This window comes from Rhamphochromis sp. 'chilingali' (assembly GCF_963969265.1).
Source record: "Rhamphochromis sp. 'chilingali' genome assembly, chromosome: 21".
In the NCBI taxonomy this organism is placed as follows: domain Eukaryota; kingdom Metazoa; phylum Chordata; class Actinopteri; order Cichliformes; family Cichlidae; genus Rhamphochromis; species Rhamphochromis sp. 'chilingali'.
The window spans coordinates 7,721,723-7,734,370 of NC_137949.1; the positions used below are offsets into that span (position 1 = coordinate 7,721,723).

Here is a 12,648-nt window from a genome sequence, read left to right on the forward strand (position 1 = left end):
ACTAGTGACATGGATGTAGTAAAGTCTCCAGTGAGTGTGTTTCTTTGCAGCAACTTCTTTGTCTTTGTTAAAGTCTTGCATTTCATCCCTCAGTTATGTAAGTTTGCGTAGAAGGGAAAAGTCCCGCAATCTGCGTCTGTACTGACAACGTTCAGACGAAACAACCTGAGACAGCGGGCAAACAAACATGCTGACATTTGTACTTTTGTGGTATTTTAGCTCCATTTCATTGACATACACTTCCAAACTTCTACCATGAATCATAAAATCTGTCTGGGGTTTTTTTAATGTTTGACTCGTTTTTTGCCACAGGAACAGTTTGTTTTTGCAAATTCATACTCTTAGCGACAGACACACTGCTGACAGCAAACGCTATTATATTGTTTATTGAAAACGTTTTTTTTTTTTTGACAGCATAGTTTGTCAGGCACAGAGACACAGAGAGAGAGAGAAACTGAGAGAGAGAGACATAAAGAGAGAGTTGTGGAAAGTTGTTTTGTTTGCTCAGAGGGGGTGTGATGGTGGAATGTTACAGAGGATTCACCATGAGCAGAACAGGTACGTTACAACAAAAACTATGAATTACACACACGCTAAAAAAAAAAAAAATCAAATAATGCCAAATGGTTAGTTCCACCTTTCTATGTTAGAAACATGAATACAGAGGGAGGAAAAATAAATAGTGCGGGATTGTGAAAACAAAAAAAAAATCTGAGGATAACTTTTGCAAAAAAACACAAAACCCCCGACAAACAAACCCTGCAGAATGCAAAATGGCGGCAATAAAACAAATGCATGAAAACGATACTTACAAAACAGCTCTACTCGTGCATACTTAAGCAACGTAAAAGCGCATTTCAAACTATAAATTATGCAAGGGAAGAAATTGAAAAAATAAGAACTGATTATATCACCTTCCCTATCCCTCCTAAAGGGAAAGAAGTCCAATTTAAAATCTTGAATAAAATTTACCCGACAAATAGACTCCTTAGTGATAGATTCAAAATAGAAACTGGTAATTGTGTATTTTGTGAAACAGAAGAGGAGGATTTGGACCATCTATTCTTTTTGTGCAATTTTATACAAATATTTTGGTTGGATTTTCATACCTGGCTTTATTCCAGTGGGATTCAAATTACCCCATTTACCTTAAATATGATAATGTTTGGAGTGTTTTTGAAAGAAAAGAAAGCTAATTATGGTGTTAATGTGTTATTAATCTTGTGTAAGTATTTTATACATAAATGTCGCTTTTTTAAGATTAAACCAACACTGGCTCACTGGAAAAACGACCTAAACCTGTTGGTTAAATCTTTGACTTTAGTTAAAAAGAAAAAGGCTGCTTTTTTTGTTTCCTTTGTAGAAGATTTTGATTTAGTGAGTTAATAATCTGTTAATTTATGTGACCCCATCTTTATATTTTATTTTCACTATATATGAAAGTTGCTAATATGTAAGAAATGTTTATTCTCTGAATCTGTAATATATGGTGCATTTTGTTTGTATGTTTATATTACTAATAAAAGAAAAAAAAGAAAAAGAAAAAAAACAAAATTAAAAAAAAAAAAACGAAAAAAAAAAAACTATAAATTATGCTGGACTAACTCATCGCGAGGTTAGAACTATATGAAGCGTAGAGAAAAATGAAAATAGTGCGGAGCTGCTTGACAACTTACTGAAAAAAAACAATCCACGTGAGAAAGGACGTGAATGTTTGGGTGTAGTTGTGCAATATAGGGAAGGAAAGACGTATACTTAAGATGACACCCCTCTCCCTCCCCTCCTGATCGGAAACGGGAGAATAAATAAATAAATCCGAGCAGTGACCGCAAGCGTTTAAAGGTCAACGCGTGACTGTAAGTACAGTAAGAGTCGCTCCCTGCTGAGGCTGTGGGGGTTGTTCAGTTTAGTAGCAAAGCAACCATATTCACTCAAATATATGTGTTGTTTTTAATGTGTCGCAGATACTTCTGCACAATAATACGGAAACGTCTCCACTAAAACTCCCGATTCCGATTTTATTTGAATTGTGAAACACCGTCACATTTGATAGAAGATTTATTATCTTTAATAGATGTGTTTGACAGGTTGCTGAAATCACATGACTCAAAATCAAAACCGTGGAAACGAGGTCCTGGTTATTGCCAAAAATGGGACACGTCTTAAATACAACACATTCATTTTAAGAGTGATGAAACAGAGAGAGCCCATCAGTGTCAAGAGTAAAAAGCTCAACATGGACACAGAAATAACATGAAAAATAAAAGATAAACTATGCCAGGAGCAAATCCTGATGGGGAGCATCAGCATCTAGTACAATTACTACTCTACATCATCATCTTCTTCTTCTTCTTCTGGCTCTTTAATGAATAACAACACTGAAAAACTGAAATAGTTAAGAATAAAAATACTCTCACCATAGGGAAAGCTTTTACCCAGCATGGAAGAATAAATACAACAAAACATCATCTGTTTCATTAGATCCATCCAACCTTTTACCGAAGTGCCTTTTTTGTTTGTTTTGTTCACTTGGGAAAGAAACGAAATAAAAAAATCAGGCTAATAGTTGCCCGCTTCTAGTGAGAACTTTATTTTGGTAATTATACATTCAAAATGTGATCAAAATGAACCAATTTCCTAAATTATTTCCAGGCACTTTACAGATTTGGGCCAAAAACTGTTCTGAAAACAGAAATAACTACGACTTTGTGTGGCTGCTCACTACGCAAAGGCCTTGTTTCAGTGCTCTACCAGTGAAGCAATCAATTAAAATATGAATTTTCACACTTTAAAGTACTTCAGGTGAGGTGAGGGATGACCACATGTTTAAAGTCATCTCACACACTGAAGCGAGGCCTTTGCAGAGCGGCGTGTCTGCACCTTTTCCATTTAGCAGCGAGTAAAATGTGTTAGTGAACCCTTCAATGCCACTTGAACGTCGCTTTCCCTTTTGTGACTTTTCTGAAAACAGATCCTGTAAACATTTCAACGCTTTTGCTTTTTTGGGGGAGGGAGGAGTCGGCTAGACAGATGACTGCATTAAAAAAAAGAAAGAAAAACAAAAACAAAATAAAAAGATGGATCCATCCATCTTGGAAATCCCATGATCCTTCCCTGCACGTGTAAACCTCTGCCCGCCTACATTCACCAGTGCAGTATTTGGTTCAGAGATATGAAGAATTTGATAAAATAGACTTTTAAGACTAATTTGGCACTTTTCTCAACAAATGGAAATTGAAGAAGGACCCACCACAGAGTCTCATTCAACAAACCAATATTTATATATTTATATATATATATATATATATATATTGTATATATAGTTTCTTTTGTTGCCGTGTGATCTGTAAGTCGCACAGCATGCCTTCATTTCAGTATTAATACTACAGAGCAGCGATAAAATCTCAAGCGTTTGGGCAGAGTGTTTTTTTCCCCCACACTCAAGCACAAAAGGACAACAGCTTTACATTTCTGCCTTCAAGCTGATCTTTTCATCCGTGAAAGTGTACACAGGCGCTCAGAGTTTTGAGACTGAAGCTTGTTAGCGCTGACCCTGTGACCTTTACGAGTTAAGCAATTGAAGCCTTCAGAAGCATGTTTAAAAAAAAAATCCACCTATAATTACGTTAAATCTTTTCAAACAACACCAGCTACAGGCGATGCAACTTGAATTCCTCTTTTTGGTCATTTTTAGACTACGAAACAAGTGACATTTAACAATTACACATGAAGAAGCCCATTTCTAACCCTCATCGTAGCTGCTAATCTTAACCCTAACCCTCTACAGAAAACTGTCAATACAGGCTAACACCTTCATGTTTGCAGGTGAGATGTTACTCTGACACCAGCCTTTGTGGTCAGATGTAAAAAATGACTATAATGCCAAAACTTGGAAGAACAATTGATCCAGATGGCTGCCCCTCTCTCAGCCTGGATCTAGCAGAAGTCTTCCTGTTAAAAGGGAGTTTGTCCTTCCCGCTGTCGCCAAATGCTCGCTCTGATTGTTGGGTTTTTCTCTGTATTATTGTAGTTTCTTCACCTTACAATATAAAGCACCTCGAGAAGACTGTTGTGATTTGGTGATTACATAAATTGAACTGAAATAATAGAAGCAAACACATTAATCTTTTCATGGCCTGAACAGTAAAACAGTCCAAACAGGAGGATTTTTTTTCCCTTACAAAGGGTCTGAAGGCTTCTTATGATTCACAGCTAGTCATTGTTGTTGATGTTCAATATGTGTTTAAGTACTAGAAGGTCTCCCCGGTACGCATCTCCTGCTTTTTCTTGCCCAGCAAGAGTGAATCGTCGCTTTGATACGGCAAACGCTAACTTTTCTAAACCAGAACTCAGAACTCATTGGAAACATCCGGCTCTCCTCAGCAGGAGCCTTCAGCCTTCGTGAGTCCTCCTCCGGCAGTCAAATCGCACTCTCTCGCTCTCAAAACAAAACAAAACAAATCATCTTCGTGTCATACATTCTAAACTGTAAACAAACCAATAAAAAGATGGATCAGAAACCAGAGGAGTCTGCCAGTTGTGAAAATAATATCGCAGTTTGGTTGTAAAATAAGTTACAAAAACAAAAGGAAAAAACCCATTGAAATAGAAATCTTTGCGTACAGTACTAAAAATCCTAAACTAGACCTTTCGAACTTAAGAACCACATGTTAAGTCTATAAATATCTTTACAAATATACACGTTAATTACTCAAATAAACCTTTTCTGATTAAGTGTTTTACACGTTCATGACAGTGTCTCCTAGATTGCAAAGTTTCCAATCCTAAAACAATATCTTAAAAAAATGTCATTTTTTGTCTTTTAAGTACACGGCTGTGGACAGCATTATGATACATATTTGCATTTATATATTTACAATAAATCACTTTGTAGGTACATTTTTAAAAAACCCCTCATAACCTCGCTGTTCTTATTACTGAATGGCCCTGAAGCTTTGCCTCATCTTTGATGAGGAAAATTTGTTCCATGATTATCACTTTTTCTTTTTCCCAGGAAGCTAAAATGCGGATGATGGCGTACACGTTCACGAGGAAACGCTCACGTGATCCTCTCTGTTGCTGAACGTCTTCTAGTAACTCTGCGGAAGAACAAATCCTGTCATTGAGCTCACGCTGGCTTTGCTGGTATCTCGTTCATCAATTTTCTTTCAGATCGCTTTATTGCGATAAAAGGGCTCCGTGTAGTAAAAAAAAACAAACCGAAAATTGGAGGACCCCCACCCACTGGATCACCAACAAGTCACTCATCAATGCCCTTCATTTCCTCCTCCTAAATCCAGTCTCAGGAGGTTTAATCCCAGTAGGCACGGAATGGTTTCACCCCACAGATTGTCTGTAACAAAAGACTGGCCCGAGTACAAAAATATAATTTCATTTCTGAAAAGAAGAACACAAACATGGTTCAACGGCAAGAAAAAAAAAATCCTTCAATGTTTAAAGAGAGTTCGTGGGGATGAGGAGAAAAAGAAAACACGAAACAGAGCTTTGTCCGAGAGTTTAAGACAAATCAAAAAGAGCTGAAGCACTGTGGAAGTATCGCATGCTGAGTTTTCTTTTTTTTCTTTTTTGTCCCTCTCCGTATCTTGAGGTGCTTGAGTCAGTGAGCGGTGATATTTCTGTCACAAACTGTGAGAAGAGGTTAATGTCCGACCTCCTCCGGCACAGGTTTTATGTCCTAATCACCCCGTTACTGGGAAGCTGTTTGGGAAGACAGGGCTCGTCAGGCAGCGGGTCGTGGGCGAACACGGAGTCGTCCCCTGAGGAGCAGGTGCTGTTGGAGTCCTGACAGGTGGGCGAGTACTGCTCGAAGGGCACCGACAGGTCCAGGTACTCCTGTCAGAGGAGAGGTCAGAGGTTAGACTCTGGTGTCACAGTCAAACTTTTTCACTTTTTGGTGGTCAGATGATTGGAAAAAAGTTTAGCGTATTATTCCAGGTCTTCAGAATATGAAATACTTTGGAAATGTTATGCTGCTTTACATTGTTCACTCGCATGCAACTTTAAAAATACACCCAAACATCTAAAGAATCTCTCATTGCGACTCTTTAGCAGTGTTTTTATGGTTGGGTGACGCAATAAGCTGCGTGTGCTTTTATTTCTGGTGTTGTGTGTGTTCTGCAGCTTTGCAGGGAGACTTACGTCTGTGGAGGTCATTGATAAAATCCGGTCGTGATCTTCTACCAGCTGTCTGAAGGTCGGCCTCTGCGATGGCACAGCGTGCCAGCACTCCCTCATGATCATGTACCTGGAATCCCAACAGCGAGGATTTAGTCACACTGCATCTCGTTCACTACATTCTCCGGTCTTAGATGGACTGTTTTTACTGTTTCGGTTTTTTTAGCAGACTAGACATAACACAAAAGGTCCCTATTAGGCTCATTTCCAGCTCCTTATTTTTATTCTTAGCTTTGAGTGATTCACAGTTGAAAATGATCTCATATCTATATTGTACAGGGCCAACAAGCTGTTTGGTTCCCTTATACCAGGGGTGTCCAACCCCAGGCCTCAAGGGCCGGTGTGCTGCAGGCTTTAGATATCACCTTGGGTCAACAGCGGTCCGAACCCCCGGGCCGTCGTTTGGTACCGTGAGAGACGAGACTCGGGTGTGAAATTTAAGGTTTTCAGGGTTTTTTTTTATCATTAACTTGGATTCCCTGGATCTTTTCCCGTGTTGTAGTTGTGTGTCTTATTTTGAAAAAAATATTTACGTGTTACCATAGTGACCAGAAAGCATTAAGGGGCAGAGAGGAGGACGTTACTCTCTTGTTGGCGCATTTCAAAAGGGGACGCTGCTAATAAAGTTACACAATTACACAGTAAATTCTTGTTTATTATTATATTTACAAAATACCACAGTTTTCGTCCTATCATATCATTTTATTTTGTTGTATTTATCTGTGATGGATCACGGGGACATCTAAAACCTGCAGGACACCGGCCCTTGAGGCCTGGAGTTGGACACCCCTGCCTTATACAAACATATTATGAATACAGTATTTTAATGACAGAACAACTCATTAAAACATCGAAACCCTCCTAACAAAAAACACTTCAAAAAAGAGGTATAAAGTTATGGCTTTCTGGGAATGTCAGCAAATGTATGACAGTATGACAGATAAACAGAATATTACTGAGGAACATAACAGGGCCCTGGTGTAACCTGCTGTTGTTTGGCTCATCTGGACAGCCTCCTGTAAACAAAGGCAACACACTTATACTCATGCAGACACCTACAGTTCATGGGTGCAGTTGGCAGGCTTGTCCATTCGATGTCCTTCCTTCAGCAGTTTAAAGAGTTCTTCCACTGGGATCCCTGGGTACGGCGAGCCTCCCAAGGTGAAGATCTCCCACAGCAGTACCCCATAAGACCACCTAAACAGCAGCGCAAACACACGAGGAATATAGATCAGAGGTCGTAGCGACGCCGCGGTCTAAGGCAGTCACAGTTCACACAGATGCGCTCTGTCCACCGATCGATCTGTTTGAAGGAAAAATCGATCCTCGGTAATGTTAACTGCACTCAATTTGAAAAAATCCATTTGAAATTCTTATTGTTTCAGACAGCTGGTCAATATTTGTAAACAAACAAAAAAAATCTACTTCTCTTGCCTCAAGCAAGAAATAAGACGAGTAAACGAAAGAAGGAGATGTAATCATCAGTTCGTTGTTTTGATGGCTCAAGAAAAAAAACAACACAAAAAAACGAAGCGTGCACAAAAATCTTGTGGTAAATAGGCAGCTATTAACTATGGACGCAGATAATGATGTTTCCACAACACCAACACAGGCCTGACCTGAAGGGAGAAGCAGAGATAAATGGGAAAACTTATTATACAGCATCTAGCGTTAAAGCGCAGCTGCTATCTAAACCAAGCCATCATCTCTCTTTCTTTGTCTCTCGGTGGCAGCAGCTCCAATGAACCCCCGTATTATTTCTTAATGTCTAAAAAATGAGGGACAGTAATCATATAACGGGCAGTCTATTAACTCAGCATACTATTGTTTGGCTATTCGTCCAGTGAATCAGAATGAGTCCCCTCCTTCTATTGCAGCTCTCGCTAGGTCTAATCTAATTATCCGCGCTCTGGTCCAGAGGGTGAATAAATGAAAAAAAAGGGCCGCTACACTGGCTTAGCCGGCTGGTCTTAAATCCGAATACGGCGCACGCCTGAGACAGAGAGGGAGAGAGTCGGATGAAAGCCTGAGAGACGACTGTGGTGAAAAAGAGACATCAATATTCAAAGAGAGGGAAACATGTCAACAAATCAGGTGTTCAGTGTCACAGCAGGATAGTCGGAATCAGAAGGAAGAGCAGAAAAGAGAGGCTGCTTATATTTATTGATGGTTGCTAGGAATGAATATTCACAGGCTATTAGGTGACTAACAGGAGAAGAAGGCAATGAAGATATAAACACTTCATTTGGGCACCTGCAGCAACGGGAGCTGACAGTCTCGGAATCTCAATGCAAGCATCACCGATGGCTGATTTAGTGAGATTTAGAAGGATAATCACTTTGGGGAGGAATGAATATAATCCTGCATTTGGTGTGCTGGTTCAATGATAGCTGTGGCAATATCTATCGACTTCAAATGTGTTCATCAATCAGCCCTGTTGGGCGATGAAAAGCCACTGAAAGTACATGTGCGAACAGACGAAGAGGAACAACGCTGCCTTAGTAGCAAAAAGGCCATGCTGCCACTACTAATTTCGTTAGTGGGGAACTCGTTATTTGCTTGGATTTTCTCTTCACCAATCATACCAAACCTGTTACTGACAATCTGGCAGTACTGCATGTGCTAGGTGGTTGGAGACGAGAGTTAATGAAAAGTCAGCCACAACTTTATTGGCTTTATTTGTTGCCCAAGCATTGCTTCTTGCTGTTTTCATATTCAGCACCGACTCTCTTCATGACTTATACGGAAAAACAACATCATCTGTTTCTGGGGCTAATAATAGACTCTGACGAATGGTATCCATCTGTGATTTCAGTCCTGTAGACACTTTTAATAAAGAATATTTGCACATGATACCAATCAACACACCACTGATCGTGTATTCTTACAGCAGACATTAATAAACGTCAGCCACTCATATAAGCAGCGGCATGAGTCAAATTAAGAAAATGAAGGCTGTTAGAATATATCAGCGTCGCAATATAATGACCGACTTTGTTAAAGAAGTTTTGAGTAATATTGTGAGCAGATAAGTGCAAAATTATTGAAAGGCTTTTTCCCATGTGTCTTTTTAACATAGTATATCTAAACATACTACTTTTACTGAGCTATAGCATAAACCACTACAGGATGTGCTTTAACTCTGTAATGCTCAACGCTTGTAAAATGTATCTTTCTATTTATATACAGTATAAAAACTTCAGTAAGGGTTTTTAGCTGTCGCTGTGAAAGCATCGTGCCAACAAAAAGGGAATTGGTTTAGAGGAGGTGGACATAAAAAGTTATCAGAGGGTTTCCAAGTGTCAAGATTTGGAGTGAGAAGTATCACCAAGAAACTCAAAGAGAGCCACACCGTACAGAACGAGCCTGGCAGAGGTAGGGAGCAGAAGATTTCAAAGACTCTTTGAGAGAAGTGTCAAATAATCCCAGAACACCAGAACGCAAAGAAGACAATCGCACACAAACTCTGCACAGGAATGGACTGCGAGAAAAAGTCCACTTCTGCAGAAGAGAAACCATCAACCCAGACTCAACTATGCTAAGGATGACCTGGAGGAAGATACTGCATACTGGAAAAACATGCTTTGGTCAGATGAGACAAAAATAAAGCCATTTGATCATAGAGGCACTGCTTGTGTTTGGAGGAAGAAGGGAGAGGCGAACAACCCCAAGAACACCGTCCTCACAGTCAAACACGGTGGTGGGAGTATTATGTTCACAGTAGAAGGAATCATAAAGGAAGGATATGTGAAGATTTTGAAAGAAAACAGCAACACACGTCACTGAGGAGTGTCCCAGTCCTGGTGAAGTCTACAGTGAGTGTCATTGACTGTGGGGTGAACTGACGACCAGGGTCTGTGCAGGAAGTTTGGAGGAGCTCGAGAGATTCACAAAAGAAGAATAGGCTGGGACTGCTCAGGAGGACATATACAATTGAGTATCAGCATCATGGGGGCTAATAATTTTAATCCAAAGCAAGCCTTGGTTTTTGGAAAAGCTGTGCTAAAATGTTTCATAGGGGGACTTAGAATTGCATCTTCATCTAAAGATATTGACATTGCTTAATTCAGGCTTGGCCAACTCCAGGCCTCGAGGGCCGGTGTCCCTGCAGGTTTTAGATCTCACCCTGGGTCTACACACCTGAATCACATGATTAGTTCATTACCAGCCTCTGGAGAACTTCAAGACATGTTGAGGAGGAAATTTAGCCATTTAAAGCTGTGATGGAGCAAGGACACATCTAAAACCTGCAGGACACCGGCCCTCGAGGCCTGGGTTTGGACACCCCTGGCTTAAATGAAAAGAATGGCATCTACTCTATCTGTGACCATATCTTTGCTCTAAGCCTACCAGCATTACATTTACTGTTCTACTGGACATTAATTCGTTTATTTAGTTACAGGTAAGTTTCTTTCCCTTTAAAATCATTTCTACAAACGTGTCAGTGCCAAAAGCTTTAGTCTTAATCATACCTGCTTTTACAACCCAGCTGCTTTTGGCCCACACCTTCCCCACCTTCCCTGCTTTTAATGGGCTAGTACGTCACTGTGAAGCTGCAGTGAGATTTCTCCACTGCAGCTTTTATAGGCTGACACCTCCGAAGCTGTCCAAAATAAAATCCTCACCTCCGTGACATTGGCAGCGGCCGCAGTGCTGGCTGAGCCTCTATCTGCACTAAATAACTCTGGTGTTTGAAGTCGAAAAGAGAACTGGTGATGTTAATGACGACTTACACGTTTTCTTGAAAAATGAAAAATGTGCGAAAGGACAAAAATCCTATAAAAATGGCTCCCAAATGTTGCCACTGTGTTTTCTGCCTTTACAGCTGTAAATGAGCCAGGAGGGTTTCAACAAGCATGAATCTGACAGGAGAAACAATATGCACTACAGTTTTTTCATTGTTTTTTAATTGATTCGCCATCATATTTCCTAAAAAAAAAAGGGGGAAAAATAAGAAATCATTGCGAGTCAAAAGTCAAGGTCCCCCAGGGTGTGTGAGAGTAAACTGGCTTCAGAGCGACTACTGTATAAAAGGAGGAGGAGGAGGTTTGGCGGGAGGATTGACTGTGTAATCCAGACCTGCTGAAATAACAGAGAAGCCTGATTCTCCCCTCGGCCTGTTCCCAGTCTAGTGTAATCACACGGCGAGCCAGTGTTGACAGGGGCCTGTGTTTGGCTTGGATGGCTGTGCTGGGGACACGGCGTCTGGCTGTAGCCGGCGGGGCTTGAGAAGACGTTTTGGGGTGGGGGGTGGTATGTTACAGCTACTGCAAGGCAGGCCGCCTCGCCTCCTCACCTTTCTTCTCTTGATCGTGGCCAACACGGAAGCAATCAGAGGTTGTGAAAACTGTCTCTGCTGCCCAGATTCCTTTTGAAGTGCTGTGGGGAAAGTGCCCTGAGGGAACACCTTGTGATAAATCCACTGACCCTCTTTATCTCCTCCTGCTCTGGGGCAGGTTGGATTTTCACTGATAAAACAGCACTAAGATGTCGGGACTCTGTTGTGTTCCTATCTCTCTCTGCTGTCGTTGGATAGAGATTAAAAGAACAAATGCAGGAATGCGCCGCGGCTAATACGCGAGAACCTCGGGGGTTATCAGGTGAACCGCAGATATTTGGAAAGGGAATGTTATGATTCCATGTTCGCACACGGTTGATGCTAACACGCTCAGTCACGATATTTCAACACCCGGATTCCGCCGGTGCACTCGCTTACACGCGACTGGGCAGTTGGTATGTGACGGTTAGTTTGTGCAAACTCACACATCGCTCTGGTGCGTGTAGACCCGGTCGAAGAGAGCCTCTGGAGCCATCCATTTCACGGGGAGACGACCCTGAAACAAAGGAGACAGAAACGCTTGGGTCAGCAGAAGCACTCTGTACGGAGCTGACAACCAAACACTCACACAAACACACAAACTTCAGCCTAGTCACGCTGCCACCACCACAGCTTGAACTTCAGCTAGCTTCAGAAATCTGATGACCATTTCGGTGCTTCATTCGCAGCAACGCCTTTGCTTGAAAACACATTCATATCAACACTGTGGAATCCGCATATACACTTTTAATTTTGCTCAATCTGCTCAATTCTACTTTTGAGATGCGACCCGACCGTGACACTGAAAGAAAAGACTTTCAGCCATATGTAATAAGCTGCTGCTGTATTCAATACCATCCCATCGTATCGCTTCAAACACATAATATTTTCCTAAAGGACAGCACTGAAGGAATGAGCCTCACATTTGTGGTCTTTTTGTAGTAGTCTATATTGTGCACGTCTCTGGCGAGACCGAAGTCGGCGATCTTCATAACGTTGTCCTCCGTCACAAGGACGTTTCTGGCTGCCAGGTCTCTGTGGATGCACTGAGGGAAGAAGAACAAATGCATCAAACACACGGCGCATTGCACTCACGCATACACGCAAATATACTGAAACACTGATGCAAGTTGACA

At 41.1% G+C, this 12,648-nt stretch overlaps 1 protein-coding gene across 4 annotated transcripts in view; it reads right to left on the reverse strand.

Annotated features, from left to right (window-relative positions):
• Window positions 1-3,262: 3,262 nt before the first annotated feature.
• fgfr3 (fibroblast growth factor receptor 3) overlaps window positions 3,263-12,648 on the reverse strand; it is a 66,846-nt gene continuing 57,460 nt past the window's right edge. For all 4 annotated transcript variants that reach the window (XM_080870666.1, XM_080870665.1, XM_080870664.1 and 1 more), the window contains exons 14-18: window positions 12,436-12,558; window positions 11,959-12,029; window positions 7,255-7,392; window positions 6,160-6,265; window positions 3,263-5,853 (exon numbers count right to left, since the gene is read on the reverse strand). In XM_080870666.1, the coding sequence (XP_080726792.1) occupies window positions 5,689-5,853; window positions 6,160-6,265; window positions 7,255-7,392; window positions 11,959-12,029; window positions 12,436-12,558 (603 nt within the window). In that variant the 3' untranslated portion in view covers window positions 3,263-5,688. The remainder of the gene's footprint in view (window positions 5,854-6,159; window positions 6,266-7,254; window positions 7,393-11,958; window positions 12,030-12,435; window positions 12,559-12,648) is intronic.